Consider the following 22,500-nt stretch of genomic DNA (forward strand, 5'->3'; position numbering starts at 1 on the left):
TACATAGAACTACAACACCTATAGACACACACACACACATATAGAGCTAGAACACCTGTAGACACACACACATAGAACTAGGACACCTGTAGACACACACACACACACACATAGAACAAGAACACCTGTAGACACACACACACACATAGAACAAGAACACCTGTAGACACACACACATAGAACTAGAACACCTGTAGACACACACACACACACACATACACACACATAGAACAAGAACACCTGTAGACACACACACACACATAGAACAAGAACACCTGTAGACACACACACATAGAACTAGGACACCTGTAGACACACACACACACACACACACACACACATACATACACATACATAGAACTAGGACACCTGTAGACACACACACATAGAACAAGAACACCTGTAGACACACACACATAGAACTAGGACACCTGTAGACACACACACACACACACACACACACACACATACATAGAACTACAACACCTATAGACACACACACACACACACACACACACACATAGAACTAGAACACATGTACAGTACCCTTCAGAATTATTGGTACCTCTGCTAAAATTTAATAAAAACTGGTATAACAATAATCTGTTGGTAATTTATTGTAATCTCACAATGAAAAAAATGAGGAAATATCCAACCTTGAGGGGAAGCTAATTTATTTATTCTGAGAAAAAGGAAAATCTCATAATGAAATAAATATTAATTGTGAGCAACTTGTTTTTGTTAAAAACATATTTATTTCTGAGATTTTCCTTTTTCTCAGAATAAATTTGCTTCCCCTCGAGGTTGGATATTTCCTCATTGTTTTCATTATGAGATTACAATAAATCACCAAAAAATGTTTTTTTTATACATGTTTTTAGTCAACTTTAGCAAAGGTGGCAATAATTCTGGAGGGTACTGTACACACACACATACACACATAACACACAAACATAGACCGTATTGCCTCACATTCACACACACAGCAGTACACACACACACAGAAGCACCTCCAGACACACACACACACACAGAAACACCTGTAGACACACACATACAGTACACACACACAGAAACACCTCCAGACACACACACACACACACACAGAAACACCTGTAGACACACACACATACAGTACCCACACACACAGAAACAGAAACACCTGTTGACACAGACATACACACACACACACACACAAACACAGAGAAACACCTGTACACACACACACACAGAAACACCTGTAGACACATACACACACACACACATACACAGAGAAACCTGTAGACACAAACATACACACACAAACACACATATACACACTTTAATTTCAACAGATGACATTTAACATGTACCATTTAACACTCAACATTTAACACTTCATACTTAACACTCAACATTTAACACGCCATACTTAAACTCTCAACATTTAACATGTAACATTTTATATTTGAAATTCACCATTTAGCTCTTAACCTGTAACATTTAACACTCAACATTAAACACTCAATTTTTAACACTTGGCATTTCAAATTCAAGATTTAATCCTTGACAGTTAAAACTCAGTATGTAACTAAACAAACTCATTTTATTTCACATTAAACAGAATTTACACTTCTATAAAAGCGTCATTCAAATGGAGATTCATTTGTGCGTAAAGGCTGCCTGCACACACTCCTGAATTTGAGTTGGGTGTGGCATGTTTAGAAGAAGCTTCTGTGTGTGTGTGTGTGTGTGTGAGTTTCTGTGGAATGCGTGTCATGTCACGTCATGTCATGTCTCTGCACCATGTGCGCTCCCACTGGGTGATTTGTGAGGAGCTCAGTTGTAGCATTGCTATTAATATACACACACACACACACACACATATCATGCCTATAAACGAGGCTACTGAGTGAAATCACTTGTAATATCTCTCCTTTTTCTTTTGTATTTATTCCTGTCTATCTCTTTTTATCTTTCTCCCTCCTACTCCTGTTCATCTCCCTCTCTCTCCCTCTACTCCTGTTCATCCTCCACTCTCTCCCTCTCTCTCCATCTTACTCCTGTTCATCCCCCACTCTCTCCCTCTACTCCTGTTCATCCTCCACTCTCTCCCTCTCTACTCCTGTTCATCCCCCACTCCCTCTCTCTCCCTCTACTCCTGTTCATCCTCCACTCCCTCTCTCTCTCTCCCTCTACTCCTGTTCATCCCCCACTCCCTCTCCCTCTCTCTCCCTCTACTCCTGTTCATCCCCCACTCCCTCTCCCTCTCTCTCCCTCTACTCCTGTTCATCCTCCACTCCCTCTTTCCCATCTCTCTCCCCCCCCACTCTCTCCCTCCATATCTTTCCCTCTATCTCCCCCCACTCTCTCCCTCCATATCTTTCCCTCTATCTCCCCCCACTCTCTCCCTCCATCTCTCCCCCTCCATCTCTTTCTCCCCCCCTCCATCTCTCCCCCTCTCTCTCTCCCCCACTCTCTCTCCCTCCATCTCACCTCCATCTCTCCCCCCCTCCATCTCTCTCTCCCCCCCCCCACTTTCTCCCCCTCTCTCTCTCCCTCCATCCCCCTCAGGGCTCAGGCGTAGTGAGAGCCAGTCAGAGAAGCAGGTGAAGGAGGCCAAGTCCCGGTGCAAGCGCATCGCTCTGCTGCTGACCGCTGCTGCCCCCCACCCCAGCAACCGGGGGCTGTTGATGTTCAAGAGGCACCGGCAGCGGGCCCGCAAGTACACGCTCGTGAGCTACGGCACCGGCGACCAGGAGCCTGACCTCTACTACCACTTCGACCAGAGCGAGGACGAGGACGACGCAGCGGACGAGGACGACGAGGACGCAGACGAGCACACACACCACACGGTCCGCTTCACAGTCTTGGCCAGCAGCGGCGGAGGGGAGTGTGTGCTCGAGGAGCACGCGTTTGCACATGCTCAGAGCAGCATCGGCGTGGAAGCAGCAGCAGCGCCAGCAGCGGCGGTCGTAAAGCTCAGAGGCCGAGACGCGGGGCTACTGGAGATCGAGCGGAAGCTTCAGGAGGACGCCGAGATGGACCAGCTGTCGGAGACGAGGGGCAAGGGGGCACTGATGTTCGCCCAGCGGCGCCAGCGCATGGACGAGATCGTGGCGGAACACGAGGACATGCGGCAGAAGGGCCTGCCCGTCGAGAGCAAACAGGAAGCAGAGAAGCACCTGGCCTACCAGCAGCAGGTGGAGGAACACGCTTACCTGCAGCATCAGGACAGCCAGAACTACATGGACGTCAACCTCCACCACCAGCAGCAGCAGCAGCAGCAGCAGCAACAGTACCAGCAGTACCAACAGGAGCAGCAGGAGCAGCAGTACTACCAGCAGCAGCAATACTACCAGCAGCAACAGTACCAGCAGCAACAGCAACAGTATGAGATGCAGCAGCAGCATGAGATCCAGCAGCAGCAGTATGAGATCCAGCAGCAGCAGTACCAGCAGCAGCAGCATCAGTACCACGAGCAGCATCACCAGATGCAGCAGCAGCATCAGTACCACGAGCAGCAGCAGCATCACACGCAGCACATGAACGGCAGTGTCCAGGGCAGTGACAGCCAGTCATCCGTGGCCAATCGCAGTGCCCGGCCATTCGTGGCAAGCCAGGAGCATGCTGGGTATTCAACGGTGGGACAGGGCGAGCAGATCGCCTCGCGCGACGAGCGCATCTCCGTGCCCGCCATCAAGACGGGCATCCTGCAGGACACACGTCGCCGGAACACACAGGGCAAACCCATGTTCACCTTCAAAGAGAAGCCCAAGGTCACTATTTAAACCGTTTTTATATTTTATTTGTTAGACCTGTCGTCCTGGCTGTTGTAACTAAATTTCCCCGGTGTTTAAATATAGTTTTCTTATCTTATCTTATCTTATTGATATCGTATTGTATCGTATTGTATCGTATCGTATCGTATCTTATCTTATCGTATCTTATCGTATCTTATCGTATCTTATCATATCTTATCTCATCTTAAGGTGTCACCCAACCCAGAGCTACTCAATCTGCTGAACCGCGGTGATCGTCGGCCGGGCTTGGACTCGGGGCCTGAGGAGGACTACCTCAGCCTGGGTGCCGAGGCCTGCAACTTCCTGCAGGCGCCTCGTGTCAAGCAGAAGGTCCCGCCTCCCGTCGCCCCCAAGCCCCACATCAACCCCAACTCCCCCCCTTGGTCCCCGCAGCCAGACCCAAACCTGCCCCAGCAGGAGATGCCCCAGCAGGAGATGCCCCAGCACGCCGAGCCCGCAGACGCTCACCACCCCGCTGCTGATGGCCTGATGCCCCCCCCCCCAGCCCCCCTCCCCAGAGGAGCAGCAGGCGACCGCAGCAGACTGGGCTCAGCCGGAACCTCAAGTCCAGCCGGGCCCGCAGCCAGAACCCTGGGGGGAGAGCCAGCAGGATCCCGCGCCCACCACCAGCGCCTCCCAGGCTGTGGCACAGCCCCCCCTAGAGCCCCCCACAGACGCCTGGGCCCCCACCCAGGCACCGCAGCAGACACCCGTCAGTGGGTGGGGTCCTGCTGAAGCCCCAGCTCGAGCCCCCGTCCAATCGCAGGCCTCCTGGGCAACCCAACCTCAGGCCCCCGAGGTGCCCTCCCAGATGCCTGCTCAGACACAGGGCCAGCCAGCCTGGGTGTCCCAGCCCCAGGCCCCCCCAGCACAGCCCCAGGCCCAGCCCCCATGGGTCACCCCCGCGCCCCCTCAGCCTGCTCCTGCCACCACCTGGGCACAGAACCCCACCCCATCACCCCCCGCCCAGCCCACCTGGACCCAGCCCATGCCCCCGCATCAGGCCACACCCCAGTGGGCAGCTCCCCAGAGCCAGCCGCAGCCGCCCTGGGCCCAACCCCCCCCCCCAGCAGCAGGGTAATGCCCCTCAGCAGCCACCCTGGGTCGCCCCCGCTCAGGTGCCCCCCCAGGCTGCAGCAGCAGGCGGCTGGCCCCCGTCCCAGACCCCCCCCCAGGCGCAGCCTCCCTGGACACAGCCGCAGACCCCCCCCCAGCCAGCAGGGGGCGCCCCATGGGCCCAGCAGCAGCCGCAGAGCCCCATGCAGGGTCCGCAGCCCCCCTGGGCCCCGCCGGCCGCCCCCCAGCAGATGCAGCAGAGCCCTCAGCCCCACATGGGCACCTGGCAGGCGACCCCCCCCCGCCCAGAACCAGCCGCAGCCACCATGGGCCCAGCCAGCCCAGAACCAACAGCAGCAGCATCCAGTTGCCCCCTGGGGGCAGGATCAGAGTCAGGTACAGTCCTCCTGGGTGCCCCCACCCCCCAGCACCCAGTGGAGCCCCCCCACCCCCACACCCACTCACAGCTGGGCGCCGCAAAACCACCAGCACCCCCAGCCACAGGGCCCCCCGACACCCCCCACCGAGAACCCCCAGCACCCCCAGCAGCAGCAGCCGGTCAGACAGTGGGGGCAAGCGCAGATCCAGTCCACCCCCCCGCCCCCCCCCCCAGAGGATGAACTCCTACCCACTGGCTGCCCGGCTGCCCCCACCTGCCCCGCCCCCCCCGCGAAGAGAGCCCCCCTCCTGCTCACGCTGGCATGGGCTCTGCCTTCGAGATGCCCGCTCTGCGTGGCAAAGGTGCCGAGCTCTTCGCCAAGCGCCAGTCGCGCATGGAGAAGTACGTGGTGGACTCGGCGACCGTCGAGGCCCACAAGCCCGCCCGCCCTCCCTCCCCTAGCCCCTCCTCCTCCGCCCCCCCCGCGGAAGTGCCGTGGAAGTACTCTCCCAACGTGCGCGCCCCCCCCCCAAAAGCCTACAACCCGCTGCAGTCGCCCATGTACCCGCCGGGCGCCATCAAGCAGCCCCCCCCCCTCCTCCGGCCCCGTCCCCAAGGGTGCCAAGGGTGCCAAGGACAAGGAGAAGCAGAAGAAGCCGGCGCCCAAACCGCTGCACGTGCTGGACGTGATGAAGCACCAGCCCTACCAGCTGGACGCCTCGCTCTTCACCTACGGCCCTGCGGCCGAGGCTTTCGCCGCCAAGCAGAAGGCCGCCGAGGAGGCCGCCGCCAAGCAGGCGCAGGCCCAGGCAGCGGCGGCACAAGCCCAGGCTCAGCAGCAGTACGAGCACATGCCCGCCGGGTACGGCTTCATGCCCCAGCAGCCGTACGGGGTTGCCAGCCCCTCCCCTGCCATGCATGATGGGCACTACCCCCCAGCCAATCACAGCGCTTACCAGCAGCCTCACATGATGCAGCAGCCCGCCTACCAGCAGCAGCAGCCAGCCTATCAGCAGCAGCAGCCGTACGGCCAGGCGTACGCCCCCATGCCCCCCACGCCAGCCTATCAGCAGCCTCTGCCCAACGCGCTCTACGCCCCCGAGGCTTACCTGCACCCCCACGGCACCCCCTACGCCACGACACCAGCACAGCAGCCTCCCGCCCCTGCACACGCGCCCGCTCCGTCACCCGCGCGCCAACCCGCGCCACCCAGCTCCTACGCAGTGCCCAGCTCCTACACGGTGCCCAGCTTCCCAGTGAGTGCCAGGCCGGACTCGGGGGCAGCGGGCAGCAGCAGCACGGCGGCAGCGCCAAAGCCCAAGTTCGCTGCCAAAAAGAGCGCAGCTCAGGTGTGGAAGCCCAGCGCAGGGGACAAGGAGTGAGGGGGGGAGGGCACTTCATAGTGTGCACTGCAGAGTGTAATAGTATACATACTTCATAGTGTGCACTGCAGACTAATAGTATACATACTGCACTGCAGAGTAATAGTATACATACTGTACTTCATAGTGTGCACTGCAGAGTAGTAGTATACATACTGCACTGCAGAGTAATAGTATACATACTGTACTTCATAGTGTGCACTGCAGAGTAATAGTATACATACTTCATAGTGTGCACTGCAGAGTAATAGTATACATACGTCATAGTGTGCACTGCAGTGATAGGAGAGATAGTGAGCACTATTAGTTACTGGTGTGGGGTATTAGATGGGAGGGCTAGTGTGTACTCAGTAGTGTGCACTGATAATAAGAGGATAGTATGGGCAGGAGTGATGTGCACTAACTGGTCTTGCTGTAACTCAGGGGTGTAGAGGACTCGCTCCCTAATCAGGTCCTGGTCTGTTGTTAAGTCAGCAGATGTTATATATGATATGAGTTATTTGTGAGTTGAGTCCGTTTTTACAAGCTCACTCCAGCAACAAAGATGACAATCAGAACTAGCCCAAGTGGTTTAAAACCAAATTCTAGTTCAGTGAACATATTTCTGTAGGGAATTGTATTTGTAGAGCATTATTTTTTATATGTTGAGTATATCGATTGTAATTTGATACCCACTTGATGATAAATTGTACATTGATAATTATCAGTAAGTGGAGAGTTTTATATTCTTGTGGCGTGAGAAGCCGAGTTTGCCCTGGGGGTGTGTGGGGTGTCAGGACAGGAACAGCACAGACGGACGGGACTAAGAGAGGGACACACAGTGCTGAGAGACGAGAAAGAGTTTGAGAAAGTTTTACAGTAAAGGGGAAGAGGATACGTTCACATGGGAGGGATGTCAGGAGCCTAAGGCGTCGTCACCACCTCATTCTTCCACCTGAGAAACTGGCAATCCCTGTCAAGGGTCTGAGGACAACACACACATTAACATGTCACAAATGTAGCCCAAAGCCAACACACACTGTAACATATCACAGGTGTAGCATGAGGATAGCCAACACACACATTAACATATCACAGATGTAGCCCAAAAACAACACACACTGTAACATATCACAAATGTAGCATGAAGACAACACGCACACTAACATATCACAAATGTAGCCCAAAAACAACACACACACTAACATATCACAGATGTAGCCCAAAAACAACACACACACTAACATATCACAGATGTAGCCCAAAGCCAACACACACACTAACATATCACAAACGTAGCATGAAGACAACACACACACACTAATATATCACAGATGTGGCCCATAGACAGCTGATATTGATCATATTCATGCAGACATTGTGAGGTGGGAAGTGTGAGTCAGGGATATTTAGTGACTTAAATCACATAAAGACATGAATCGCATAAAGGGTCAGGTTTGTTTGTACAGTCACCAGTCCATGTCTAATTCTGTGTGTAGATGACGCGTCTCCGTGTGTTAATGTCGCAAGTGTGTCCTGCCATTCCTGACCACTGGGATCGTGACGAGGGCAGAGGATCACAAGAGATGATGCTCATTTCACCAAATTCAGTTGTGTGTTGCAAAGCGTGTGTCTGTAAACGGGAGACACGTTCCCTTTTGTAAAAACGATTCTAGTCAGGAGTGATGGATCCAATGGCATCAGTGTGGAAGTTTGTGTCATGGCTGGGGATTATGGGTAAGATAACACACCCTGTTTTTGTGTCCACAAGCTCATGAGACGATAGGAGAGTGTGTGGTTGTGTGTGTCCACTAGCTCATGTGAGGGGTCAGTCGTAGACCATCCCCAAGAGACCCTTACTTCACCACCTTTGTTTTTTTTTCTATATTTTGTCACTGTTGATGTTGTGTAATTTTTGATGAAGGTGATGAAATATGACTAAGTTCACATCAGTAGTCAGTGGTGCGATCATGCTCGACCCGATAACGGCTGCTCTCTTCATCTCTTCTTCTTCTCATCTTCCTTTGTGCTTTTTATTTTGTGTTTCTGTTTTATTTATTGATTTATTTACTCCTTTAGTGTGTTTCTGTTTGTTGTTTTGTTGTCTTTTTTCTTTTCCTGAGGTTCTCTCCACTGTGCCATTAAAACTATTTCTGTTCTTCAGTTGACTTTGGTTCCTCTGTTCTGCTGTTCTCACCCCTGCATGTAAACATCCTTCCTCTTTGCTTCTGTTCATCTCTGACTTTCTCTTCCATTCGGTTCATCTTGTTCTTCTTGCTACCCAGAAGCCTCTGCTTTACCTTTTGCCTTTTTAATTGTGTTTCTTCGGCTAATTCGAGAACAGACTGTCTCTTCTCCTGTAAGTGTTTCCTTGGCTAGTTTGAGAACAGACTGATTCTTCTCCTCTAAGTGTTTTTGTGTTTGTAGTTCATACAATACCTGATAGCTTTTGCATAGCACCAGTGACAGAAGTTTCAGCCCAGTATAACAAATACCCAACTCTCATTCTTTGGTGAGTTAGCAGAGTCAGATAGGCTGCCAAGCTAACTAGCCAACTGTAATACTTAACACTTGCCCTCACAAGTGGTCACATAATCTGTGGGTTTGTTTGCACAAACAGCATAATCACCTCCGATATCCCATTTATCTCAGGCTTAACAAACAGTGATCCTGTGGTTAGCATGCTAGCTAACTGTATCTCAGTGAGGCTCTCTGATTGACGCAACCACAGTGATATCCTGAGAGCAGCTGCAGATGAGAGTGAGCACCACTAATTTTAGCGCCTAGCTGCCCACCTTTAAAATATAGCACATGCCACAGAGAGGATTCTAACCTAGTTATGGCTGACCTCAGAGTATCATCATCAAATCCGAGACGACTTCTAGAACAAAGGGAAGAACTCCAGAACTTCTGAAGAACTCTTCTTTCCCAGGTAATGATTCGGAGTATTGGACTCAACAGCACTGCCCTGTCTGAGTCAGATGTGGTGACGAGACCTATCTTTGGGGTCAGGCCCGCGGTCGCCCTGCAACCCAGGGGACAGTCGGCAGGCATGCTGGGGAGGAGGATGTGGCTAAATTGGGAGAAATGTGATCTGGCATCCCATGACCTGAGGAGGGCATGCAGCTCTCGGCCCGTCGGCCCTCTTACACACCTGTTCCTTAAGTCAGCCAGATTTAACCCCCTCACACACACACACACTCCTGCCCAAGACAGATCCCTAGCAGCAGCCTGAGAAGAGAGAGCTGCTGCTGACCGACTGTCACTCCTCACTGGGGTATCAACCGATTGAGTTAGAGTTTGGCACTTGTATGACGTAGGGTTTCAACTCTGTCCTGATATCTTATGGGAGAAGAGTTAGGTAGGCTTTGCAAATAGCGAACTGTTAGCCACTAGTTAGCACATAGCTACTGTATATTGCCATAGCTACTGCCAAACACACAGCTAGCTAGCTTGGTTTATGGACTAATTAAATTATTAATTCCACATCTGAAAAAGTGATTCATTGGTGTCCCATACACAACAAAAATATATTTTTGAAATGGCCCATTTATTTATTTTAAAAATATTTCAATATATTTCTTTCTGTATGGGATCATTCATGATTGTGTGTGCAGTACTGTATCACTGTCTTTAATCATGTTTACTGCTTGATAAGAGAAAACGTTTATTTAGAGACGTAAGGTGACACTCTCACTTATGCAGACTGGAACGTTGCACTGCTCTGTCTTGTTAGTATTCAAGGATTTTTGTTATTAATGTCCTACTGAATAGAGTTAGGGTAGGGTAGGTATTACTGTCCTACTGAATAGAGTTAGGGTAAGGTAGGTATTACTGTCCTACTGAATAGAGTTAGGGTAGGTATTACTGTCCTACTGAATAGAGTTAGGGTAGGGTAGGTATTACTGTCCTACTGAATAGAGTTAGGGTAGGGTAGGTATTACTGTCCTACTGAATAGAGTTAGGGTAGGTATTACTGTCCTACTGAATAGAGTTAGGGTAGGGTAGGTATTACTGTCCTACTGAATAGAGTTAGGGTAGGGTAGGTATTACTGTCCTACCCCGGGTGGCTCTATAACTTTACTCTTAAACGCTTAAATCCATTTCCTCAGCCTGAAACTGACACCGGCAAAGGTGCTTTTGTCAGAATGTTTCTGCATCTATATTTAAATCCAGCCAGTGATGCACACAGACCGGTATAGAAGCGCTGGCACTGAGGTGGGCACAGAAACATCATCACTAGATGGGCACAGTAACATCATCACTAGGTGGGCACAGAAACATCATCATCACCAGTGAATCCCCAAAACCATTGCGCTAGCTCCCATCCCGTTGCTGAGCAACTCTTAGAACACATTGCACTGCCCTGTGTGGCGTGTCTCCGTGGCCCTGGCATATTTGGCCCAAGCGGCCCTCAAATCGGCCCTGGCATATTTGGCCCAAGCGGCCCTCAAATCGGCCCTGGCATATTTGGCCCAAGCGGCCCTCAAATCGGTCGGGCACACCTAATTAAATCTTTGCATTACCCTTAAATATACATATATTTTCAACTGTCATGGAGCACTTAAAGAGATGTAGGCGTCATTGGTTATCACTCTGACTGCAAGACTAGCAATCCTATTTTTTTTTAGCCATCAGAGATATAGTCAGGTAACGTTTATTTATGTATTTATTTATTAGCCTAGTTTGCTTTGCATTTCAGGACGCTTTTTTGGCGTTTGTTATCAATTATGATCAAACAATCTAATTGTGTACTGTAGTGAAAATGTAATGCTACAAGTGACACTTTCACAACGTAATAAAATGATGAGTGGGAAACGGCTCTTGGTAAGGTGAACTTTGGGAAAACCCTGCAACTGAACGTAATATGATTTTGCCAAATTAGACAGCTTTAGATAAGTAGTTGTTGTTCTATGTGGTCATTTTCAAGGTTCACGAGGTTCATAGTCCAAGGGCGACATCTGTTGGTGAAACTGCAATTAGAAAAAAACTAACTAAGAAATTCTGAATGGTTGTTGGGGGGGGGGGGGGGGGGGGTGGGCACCACCAAGCATTTGTGCTTAGGGCACCCAAATGGCTAGTGCCGGCCCTGCCTTAACCTGACTCTCGCCAGATGAATTTCGTTCCACCTAGCTCCACTCATCCATCTGGGATCGCTCCATTGGAGAGGTGTTTCAGAAGGCTGGGCCTTACCAAAAATCCTTGCATATGATTGGATAAGCCACTTGTCCGTCATCTTTATTGACGTGCTACTTCAACCACTCACATCAAAGCCAACCCGTGACGCTGAGAACTGTCTCACAGTCGCTTCTCCGCTACGTCCATGGAGGTATTATATATAACTGGAGAGAGTGACTAAGTCCCGCCCTCCATACAAATGAATGGTGGAGGCTAGGCTAGTAAATCCGGCCAATTCATAGTCAACGCCATATTGAACACTGGGGTTCGGATCCAGCGCCAGTCGGCTCTGACCATGCGCCAAGTTCCAAAGCTGGAAATGACGCATGGACCAACGTCGATTTTTATTGGATATTCTGTAAAAAGAGAGTCGTCCTCCAGTAAGAGGGTGGCGATAATGCACATACATTGCTTGCCACTTAACAAGAAGAAGAAAAAGTTGCTCGGGAACACGCGTGGAGTGCCCTGAAGCGCAACTTCATTTCATTGGATAACAGCGGCTCTAACTAAGAGCGGTCTGCCTGCCGTCCTGCTGCTGCAAATATGCATTCGAACATGACGTGAAATATCGTAGTCGAACTATAAATAAACTATTCGGTTTTTAGTGCCATGTGTAGCGCATTTTTACAGTCTATGATTAGTTTGTTTTTTATTTTATTGTTTGCCATCCCATAGCGGGGGCTCTAAAGGTATTCTAGCGTTGTCCCATGACCAAATCAAGCCAATAATAGCCAGTAGCCACAAAAATGACTGGAGCCAGAGCCCTCAATCCTGTTTTGAAAATGGAAGATAACGCACAGAACAGCCAGTCTGAGCGGACAATTACGTCCCCAGCTATTTACTTAGGCTGCTCAAAGCACAGGTATTTATTTGGGTCAGGTTTATTCGAGGCAGACCTTTATTTTTTACATTGTGCGTTTTATTGTGAGACATGCGTTTTGTTTGGAGCGGCATACCAGACTATCAAAAGCAGACGATTTTCGTTTTTTGCATGGGATTTAATTTACTTTTGGACTTTTATTATATAGTTAAATGTTGAGACTGATAGGCACTTAAATCTAGGGGGTATTTGATGATCACTGTAAAGTTTTGTGTAGTTGAAAAAGTGTTGGAATTTCCAGCTGTTTATTGCAAGACAAGGCAGTCCCTTTCACTCATTCATTGAACGTGCGCTGTGCTCTAATGGAAACCTTATATTGTGTAGCCATGTAGCCTAAATTGAGTTATTTTTTTAATTATGCATGGTTTACTTTTTATTAAATTCGTAGGCTGGAATGCCTCGCGGCAACAATTGTGTTTAAATGTAGTAGCCTACTGCTTCAGCCTCTGGCAAGCTCAAAAGTGGGCGGCTATGGGTAGCTTGAGAGCAACGTGTTGGAGACCCATAGTGTAACGAGATGAGGGCTTTATGCCGCTGTTGTGTAATTTATTGTCTTTAATCATGTTTAGGCTATTTTTGTTCGGGACAAACAACAACGAAACAAGATCAATACAATTTTCTTTATTTGTCATATCATGCATAAATATCCATAATATACACGTCTTCTCATAGGCTCCTCAAGAAATACACACTGAATAACGTTTGGCTGTAGCCACCGGATAGGTACCCGCCCACGAACATGTACGCGCATGAGAGCTCGTGCCCAACACGGACTTTTGTGCACGGAGCTGGTTCCAAATATACTTGAAAATGGCGTATGCTAACATGCCGAAGCTAATCTGCAAGCTCTTGACCCCCCTGGCTACGTCACATCTATGAAACTCCCGCCCTGAGTCCTGATTGGCTCTACCATAAAATCTGGTGCCGAAATCACTCCCAATGGAAGCGATCCCAGATGGATGTGAGTGGATCTGGTGAGAGTCAGGGTAATACTACCTACCTACATTGCTGGTAGCCTACATTTTGGAACAGTATAGCTACATGAACTAATTATCTATTTAATGTCTTCCAGCAAGGCCGTAGTCATGATGTCAACATTGGGGGGGACCAAATCTGTGGTGGGGTCTGAGGGCCATGCAAAAAGTCTTATTAAAACTCACAAACAAGTTGTTACAACGTTTTTTCCAACTTGTGTGCCTTCACCACATTTGATTGCTACGTTTTGCCTGCATGGATGCACGATGGAGTGCGCATCTAAATAATATGCAAGATGCAACAACCATTTCAAAGAGGCCTATATACAGGGTAATTCCTGGCATTAGTACTAGAATATGAATGCATTATTTATGTTGTAAGACGTGAAAGAAATTAATGACACAGGCTTGCACAAATTCATCATTTAAAATAAAACGTTTCACTTTCGCTATCATTGCAAGAATAGGTTACAATATGGAAAATGTTTCAAAGTTCCCTTTGAATCTGATCGGCTCCAAAAATGTATGGGATTTCCTTAGCCTGTGCTACACCTTTCCAACAAGTTTTGTGAGAATTGTGAGCTTTTGTGATATTGTTGCCAGCCCTACCTCACCGCAGTAGGGTCAGAGAGGGTTAAAGCGGAGCTAGTACAGTAATCAAGGATCTTTGGTAGGGTGCAGTAAAAGCTTTTGATAGCGCACGCTACTAACGAACGGAAAACCACCAGGTCAAACCACTCAGGGGTGTAGGCTACTCTGGAACCATCACTAGGTCACTAATTTGTGCGTTATTTATGTTTGATTACATTTCACATGGTGGTGGTTGTTGGTTTCCTGTAGAGTTTTTTTTTTCTTTATTTATTTTTCTATGTCCGTATATAGGGGGGAACATTTTGGTCATATTTGAATATTGGGGGGGACATGTCCCCCTCAATGTCTATGGTGACTACGGCCCTGTCTTCCAGTAGCCTATCGTATAGGTTATATATAGCTTAGTTGTGCATGAATATGCATGAATGTAGCCTACATTTCCGTCAGCCTGATTGCCCTTCCTTTGGGCCGATTGTTGGCCAAAATGATTATGTAGGCTATATAGCCTATTCTATCGGCCCAAAAGGTGCGTCGGCCCACCGGGAAAATGCCGGTATGCCAGATGGCCAGTCCGCCCATGTCCGTGGTGATGCATTGCTGGCGTCATGGTTACGTGGCCTAGTGCGGCGCGTCTCCGTGGCGAAGCAGTGCTGGCGTCATGGTTACGTGGCCTTGTGTGGCGCGTCTCCGTGGCGAAGCAGTGCTGGCGTCATGGTTACGTGACCCTGTGCGGCGCGTCTCCGTGGCGAAGCAGTGCTGGCGTCATGGGTACGTGGCCCCTGCAGTGCGAGATCACTCTGGGTTGGTGATATTTTTAGCACAGAGGCCAGAGATGAGAGATGCCCATGTTGGACTCACTAATCTGGGTGGGAGGCCTCAGACAGCGTATGCACAGGCAGTGCAAACATCTGTCTCTATCACACACACACACACACACACACACACACACACACACACACACACACACACACACTCTCACTGCTCTTAAAGCCCAAGCCATCTGGGCCATCTCTCAAAGTCCACCACAGCATTACCCGTGGATGTGTGTGTGGGTGTTGGTGTGTATTTTAGTCAGAACTATTGCATGTGTCTACATTAGTTGTGATATTACATCACCTCACACAGATATTGTCCTGGGAAATATGTGATATTCTCAGTTCTATTTATGTAAGATCATAATCAACGGGTCTGATATTCTCAGTTCTATTATGTAAGATCATAATCAACGGGTCTGATATTCTCAGTTCTATTTATGTAAGATCATAATCAACGGGTCACATTTAGCACATTCGATCCCTCCTGGTTAGGAAGCTTGAGGTCAGTTTGATCCCTACTGGCTTGAGGTCAGTTCGATCCCTCCTGGTTAGGAAGCTTGAGATCAGTTCGATCCCTCCTGTTTAGGAAGCATGCTTGAGGTCAGTTCGATCCCTCCTGGTTAGGAAGCTTGAGGTCAGTTCGATCCCTACTGGCTTGAGGTCAGTTCGATCCCTGCTGGTTAGGAAGCATGCTTGAGGTCAGTTCGATCCCTCCTGGTTAGGAAGCATGCTTGAGGTCAGTTCGATCCCTGCTGGTTAGGAAGCATGCTTGAGGTCAGTTCGATCCCTGCTGGTTTGGAAGCATGCTTGAGGTCAGTTCGATCCCTCCTGGTTAGGAAGCTTGGGGTCAGCCCGATCCCTGCTGGCTTGAGGTCAGTTCGATCCCTCCTGGTTAGGAAGCATGCTTGAGGTCAGTTCGATCCCTGCTGGTTAGGAAGCATGCTTGAGGTCAGTTCGATCCCTCCTGGTTAGGAAGCTTGGGGTCAGCCCGATCCCTGCTGGCTTGAGGTCAGTTCGATCCCTCCTGGTTAGGAAGCATGCTTGAGGTCAGTTCGATCCCTCCTGGTTAGGAAGCATGCTTGAGGTCAGTTCGATCCCTGCTGGTTAGGAAGCATGCTTGAGGTCAGTTCGATCCCTGCTGGTTAGGAAGCATGCTTGAGGTCAGTTCGATCCCTGCTGGTTAGGAAGCATGCTTGAGGTCAGTTCGATCCCTGCTGGTTTGGAAGCATGCTTGAGGTCAGTTCGATCCCTCCTGGTTAGGAAGCTTGGGGTCAGCCCGATCCCTGCTGGCTTGAGGTCAGTTCGATCCCTGCTGGTTAGGAAGCTTGAGGTCAGTTCGATCCCTGCTGGTTAGGAAGCTTGAGGTCAGTTCGATCCCTGCTGGTTAGGAAGCTTGAGGTCAGTTCGATCCCTCCTGGTTAGGAAGCTTGAGGTCAGTTCGATCCCTCCTGGTTAGGAAGCATGCTTGAGGTCAGTTCGATCCCTGCTGGCTTGAGGTCAGCCCGATCCCTGCAGAATAATAATGACTCTCCCATGTCCACATTCACGGCTGAGTGCCCATGAGCAAAGCACCTCAAACTGCTCCCTGGGCGCAGTGTCTGTCTGTCTCTATCTGTCTATCTATCTATCTATCTTTTTATCTATCTATCTATCTATCTATATATCTCTCTGTCTATATATCTATTTAATGTACATCAGTGAAGAGTCACTGGAAGTCATCAGAATCAAATTCACTTCTTCACGTCTCACAAAAGTCCCACTTTTACTGTCTCATTATTCTAAAGTGCATTAGGTTGGAGGTGAACATTTGCCAGAGCAGTTTTGGATGTGTAGAGGTATCAGAACCACTGCCATTGAGTGTGTGTGTGGAAGTGCTATTGATTGTGTGTGTGTATGTGTGTGTTACTGAGTGTGTGTGTGTGTGTGTGTGTGTGTTACTGAGTGTGTGTGTGTTGAGTGTGTGTGTGTGTGTGTGTGTGTGTGTGTGTGTGTGTGTTACTGAGTGTGTGTGTGTGTGTGTGTTTTACTGAGTGTGTGTGTGTGTGTTACTGAGTGTGTGTGTGTTACTGAGTGTGTGTGTGTGTGTGTGTGTGTTACTGAGTGTGTGTGTGTTGAGTGTGTGTGTGTGTGTGTGTTACTGAGTGTGTGTGTGTGTGTGTGTGTTTTACTGAGTGTGAGTGTGTGTGTGTGTTACTGAGTGTGTGTGTGTGTGTTACTGAGTGTGTGTGTGTGTGTGTTACTGAGTGTGTGTGTGTGTGTGTGTGTTACTGAGTGTGTGTGTGCGTGTGTGTGTGTGTGTTACAGTAATGCTTCCCACTTCTGCACCCTGCTGGCAGCTGGAGCTGGGCTTCAGATGCACATGCACTTCTTAACCAGCAGAGGGCAGCGGAAGCTTATAGTTCATGACTGACAGTGGGTGCACTGGCTATTTATATGAGAAAGAAATTTAGTTTTGACACGAGTGAACTGTTTTGGGAGAGATATGAGCTTTTGCAGGTGAACCATGGTGTTGTGCTGAACCATCCAGGTTATTTTGGCAAAAGCACCAAGAGTGCTGAGAACGTCCGGTCTGTTTCAAGAAATGAGCCAAAGCAATTGAGAAGGATCTTTGCAATTTCGTGGCACTGACTCTTTATATGGGAAAGGAATTTAGTTTTGAAGCATGAGCGAAAGATTTTGGGAGAGATATGAGCTTTTGCAAGTGAGCTATAGTGTTGTGCTGAACTGTAAGGCTGTTTTGCCAAATTATCTTGTTTTGAGAATGTCATTTCTGTTTCAAGAAATGAGCCAAACCAATGGATAAAAACTCCACACACACCCAGAGGCATATATTTACACACACATACACACACACAGAGAGATACATTTACACATACACCCACTACTGCCACCTGTTACACACGCATGCACACATCTACAAACACACAAACTGCAGAACCCAACTGTCTCTTTGTGTGTCAGTCTGTCTGCACTCATGACCCACCAGTCTGTCGCTCCATTGAACTCATTTCTTTCTATTTCTTCTCTTTCCCCAACCCTCACTCAATCTCTCTCTCCATCTCTCTCTCTCCATCTCTCTCTCTCTCGATGTCCATTTCTCCATTTAATATAGTATATATATAGATATATAGAGACTTTATTCTTGCAGTGTTGCACATTTAATATAGTTATATATTTATAGATATATCGACTTTATTCTTGCACTGTTGCACATTTAATATAGTTATATATATATATAGATATATCGACTTTATTCTTGCATTGTTGCACATCTAATATAGTTATATATATATATAGATATATCGACTTTATTCTTGCACTGTTGCACATTTAATATAGTTATATATATATATAGATATATCGACTTTATTCTTGCATTGTTGCACATTTAATATAGTTATATATATAGATATATAGAGACTTTATTCTTGCACTGTTGCACATTTAATATAGTTATATATATATATATATATAGATATATCGACTTTATTCTTACACTGTTGCACATTTAATATATTTATATATATATAGATATATAGACTTTATTCTTGCACTGTTGCACTGTTTGACTTACTCATCACCATGACACTCATTCACACAGAGCACCTTACCTTACTATGCACAGAGAACCACAGGCTCAGTCCCTGCCTCAGTCATTGCAAGTGCACCTGATTGATTATTCACCCACTATGTGAATACTGTTTTTTAGAATTGATTTTGATTAAGTTTTATTTAGTATAATTTGTATTTTGTATATTTAGTTAATTCTTTATCTTCTATAGTCCTTATTGTTTAGTTGTGTTTTTTTATATTATATACTTTTAATTACTTTTTCTGCTGTTATTGAATGTGTGTGTGTATGTCTGTATGCTACTGTGACCTTGAATTTCCCCTAGGGATCAATAAAGTATCTATCTATCTATCTATCTATCTATCTATCTATCTATCTATCTATCTATCTATGTCTCTGTCTGTCTCCATCTCTCTCTCTCTCCCTCACTCCATATCTCTCTCTCCATCTCTCTCTCTCCATCTCTCTCTTTCTCTCCATCTCTCTCCATCTCTCTCTCTCCACCTCTCCATCTCTCTCTCTCCACCTCTCCATCTCTCTCTCTCCATCTCTCTCTCTCTCCATCTCTCTGTCTCTCTCTCTCCATCTCTCTCTCTCTCTCCATCCCTCTCTCTCCATCTCTCTCCCTCTCTCTCTCTCTCCATCTCTCTCTCTCCACCTCTCCATCTCTCTCTCTCCATCTCTCTCTCTCTCCATCTCTCTGTCTCTCTCTCTCCATCTCTCTCTCTCTCCATCCCTCTCTCTCCATCTCTCTCCCTCTCTCTCTCTCTCCATCTCTCTCTCTCTCCATCTCTCTGTCTCTCTCTCCATCTCTCTCTCTCTCTCTCCATCTCTCTCTCTCTCTCCATCTCTCTCTCTCTCTCTCCATCTCTCTCTCTCTCCATCTCTCTCTCTCCATCTCTCTCCCTCTCTCTCTCTCTCCATCTCTCTCTCTCCACCTCTCCATCTCTCTCTCCATCTCTCTCTCTCCATCTCTCTGTCTCTCTCTCTCCATCTCTCTCTCTCCATCCCTCTCTCTCCATCTCTCTCCCTCTCTCTCTCTCTCCATCTCTCTGTCTCTCTCTCCATCTCTCTCTCTCTCTCCATCTCTCTCTCTCTCTCCATCTCTCTCTCTCTCTCTCTCCATCTCTCTCTCTCTCCATCTCTCTCTCTCTCCATCTCTCTCTCTCTCTCTCCATCTCTCTCTCTCTCCATCTCTCTCTCTCCATCTCTCTCTCTCTCTCTCTCCATCTCTCTGTCTCTCTCCATCTCTCTGTCTCTCTCTCTCCATCTCTCTCTCTCTCTCTCCATCTCTCTCTCTCTCCATCTCTCCATCTCTCTCTCTCTCCATCTCTCTGTCTCTCTCTCTCCATCTCTCTCTCTCTCTCCATCTCTCTGTCTCTCTCCATCTCTCCATCTCTCTCTCCATCTCTCTCTCTCTCTCCATCTCTCTCTCTCTCTCCATCTCTCTCTCTCTCTCCATCTCTCTCTCTCTCCATCTCTCTCTCTCTCTCTCTCCATCTCTCTCTCCATCTCTCTCTCTCTCCATCTCTCTGTCTCTCTCTCTCCATCTCTCTCTCTCTCTCTCCATCTATCTCTCTCTCTCCATCTCTCTCTCTCTCTCTCCATCTCTCTCTCTCTCTCTCCATCTCTCTCTCTCTCCATCTCTCTCTCTCTCTCTCCATCTCTCTGTCTCTCTCCATCTCTCTGTCTCTCTCTCTCCATCTCTCTCTCTCCATCTCTCTCTCTCTCTCCATCTCTCCATCTCTCTCTCTCTCCATCTCTCTGTCTCTCTCTCTCCATCTCTCTCTCCATCTCTCTGTCTCTCTCCATCTCTCCATCTCTCTCTCTCTCCATCTCTCTCTCTCTCTCTCCATCTCTCTCTCTCTCTCTCTCCATCTCTCCATCTCTCTCTCTCTCTCCATCTCTCTCTCTCTCTCCATCTCTCTCTCTCTCTCTCCATCTCTCTCTCTCTCCATCCCTCTCTCTCTCTCTCTATTGCAGGTGGTGAGCAGGAGTGCATCTCTGTCTCCACCAGCTCGGCTGCCCCTATTGGCCAGAAGCTTCCGCTCAGCGTCCAGCTCTCCGGCGCTCGCTGCTGCGCCCCCTGGTGGCCGCAGACCCTCGGAGCGTGTGCACAAGCCTCTGTCCCCGTGGGAGGCGGCCTCGCGACACCCGCTGGGTCTGGTGGACGAGGCCTTCGCCTTCCAGAGCCTTCAGCAGTCGCTGGCGTCCAGCCTGAGGTCCGCCGCCGACCGCAAGCAGCTGCCGACCCCGCCACCCGAGTGGACGGCCCGCGTGTCCTACGATGCGTCTACGACGCGCTCGCTCAGTCCCGCCTCCTCCACGCTGAGCCGCACCTACAGTCACGCCCTCTCGCGTAGCCACACCCCTCCGCGCTCACCACAGCCCTTCCTGTCTCCCACCAAGAGCTCCGCCTCTGAGCCCGCCTCCGGAGCCCTTTACTCCGCCTCCTACAGGCAGACTCCACCCCTTCGGTCACTCACGGAGGTCAGTCTCGGCCCACCTTGGGCCAGACCCTCTCCAGCCCAAACACACGCACACACACAGAGCCGATACCGGTCCAGTTACACCTGGAGACGCTAAACCCGGCCAGGGGAACCCTACAGAAAGGCCTTCAGCCTGCAGCACAACTGCCAACATGGGAGAGAAACTTCTAGAACACCTGTAGCCCAGAGAGAGAGAGAAACTTCTAGAACACAGCCCAGAGAGAAAGAGAAACTTCTAGAACACAGCCCAGAGAGAAAGAGAAACTTTTAGAACACACCCCAGAGAGAAAAAGAGAATTCTAGAACACAGCCCAGAGAGAAAAAGAGAATTCTAGAACGTACCCCAGAGAGAAAGGGAGACTTCTAGAACGTACCCCAGAGAGAAAGAGAGAAACTTCTAGAACAAAGAGAGATTTCTAGAACACTCCTCAGACCGGAGCTCAGTACTTGGCGGGGCAGACTGCTCTGGTGGAGGTTTTGGCAACTGAGGAGGGGAAGTTTCCGGAGAATGTTCGCTGGAAGAAGGATTGTGTTAAAGAGAGGAACATGGACAAATGGAAAAGTGACCTGAGTGGTTTGGCAGAGTGTGGAACTTTGTTCTGGTCATTTCCAGTACTCTGGTTTGTTTACAGAAATTATGTAGACAGAGGTATGTGTGTGTGTGTGTGTGTGTATTTGTGCGTGTGGGTGGGTGTTTGTGTGTGTGTGTGTGTGTGTGAAAGCCATAGTAAGTGAAATGATGTTGATAGCAAACAGGATGTTGGGCCGATGGACTGCTGATGACCCCCAGGTGTGGTGAAGGCCAATAATGGAGCGGATTTATGAGACTGGACACACACACACACACACACACACACACATAGGAAGCACTTGAGACGGGCCTCTTAGTTGAAGTGAGTGTGCATTGATTCAGAGTTTATAACTGTGTAAATCACAGTAGCAGGAGGCCAACCCATATATCATACACACACACACACACACAAACACACACACCCACAAACACACACATACACACGCATACACACACACACACACACACACACACACACAACACACCACACATGCACATGCACACACACACCAACACATGCACACACACACACAAACAGTCACACACAAACACACACACAAACATAAACACACACACAGTCACACACACACATACACAGTCACACACAAACCTGAAGCCTTTGTTTATTTGAGTACCAAATGGACCAATCAGACGCCTTTGTTTATGTGAGCTGCAAATGGACCAATCAGACGTGTTCATTTATGTGAACTCCACACTTATCCTGAACTTTACACTTCCTATAGGTGTGTGTGTGTGTGTGTGTGTGTGTGTGTTTATCACAGTCTGGGTAGGGTGTGTGTTTGTGTGTGTCGATCAAAGTCTGGGTAGGGTGTGTGTGTGTGTATTGATCACA

The 22,500-nt window shown here is 48.7% G+C and overlaps 1 protein-coding gene across 1 annotated transcript in view; it reads left to right on the top strand.

Moving 5' to 3' along the window:
- Positions 1 to 22,500, top strand: part of LOC121689352 (synaptopodin-2-like) — a 54,659-nt gene that overhangs the window by 32,155 nt on the left and 4 nt on the right. The window contains 6 exon segments of the mRNA XM_042069084.1: positions 2,554 to 3,758; positions 3,972 to 4,512; positions 4,594 to 5,396; positions 5,516 to 5,803; positions 5,805 to 6,566; positions 20,571 to 22,500. The exon segment at positions 20,571 to 22,500 is cut by the window's right edge and continues 4 nt beyond it. Coding sequence (XP_041925018.1) covers positions 2,554 to 3,758; positions 3,972 to 4,512; positions 4,594 to 5,396; positions 5,516 to 5,803; positions 5,805 to 6,566; positions 20,571 to 21,173 — 4,202 coding nt within the window. The 3' untranslated portion in view covers positions 21,174 to 22,500.

Source organism: Alosa sapidissima, chromosome 18 (assembly GCF_018492685.1).
Source record: "Alosa sapidissima isolate fAloSap1 chromosome 18, fAloSap1.pri, whole genome shotgun sequence".
Taxonomy (NCBI): domain Eukaryota; kingdom Metazoa; phylum Chordata; class Actinopteri; order Clupeiformes; family Clupeidae; genus Alosa; species Alosa sapidissima.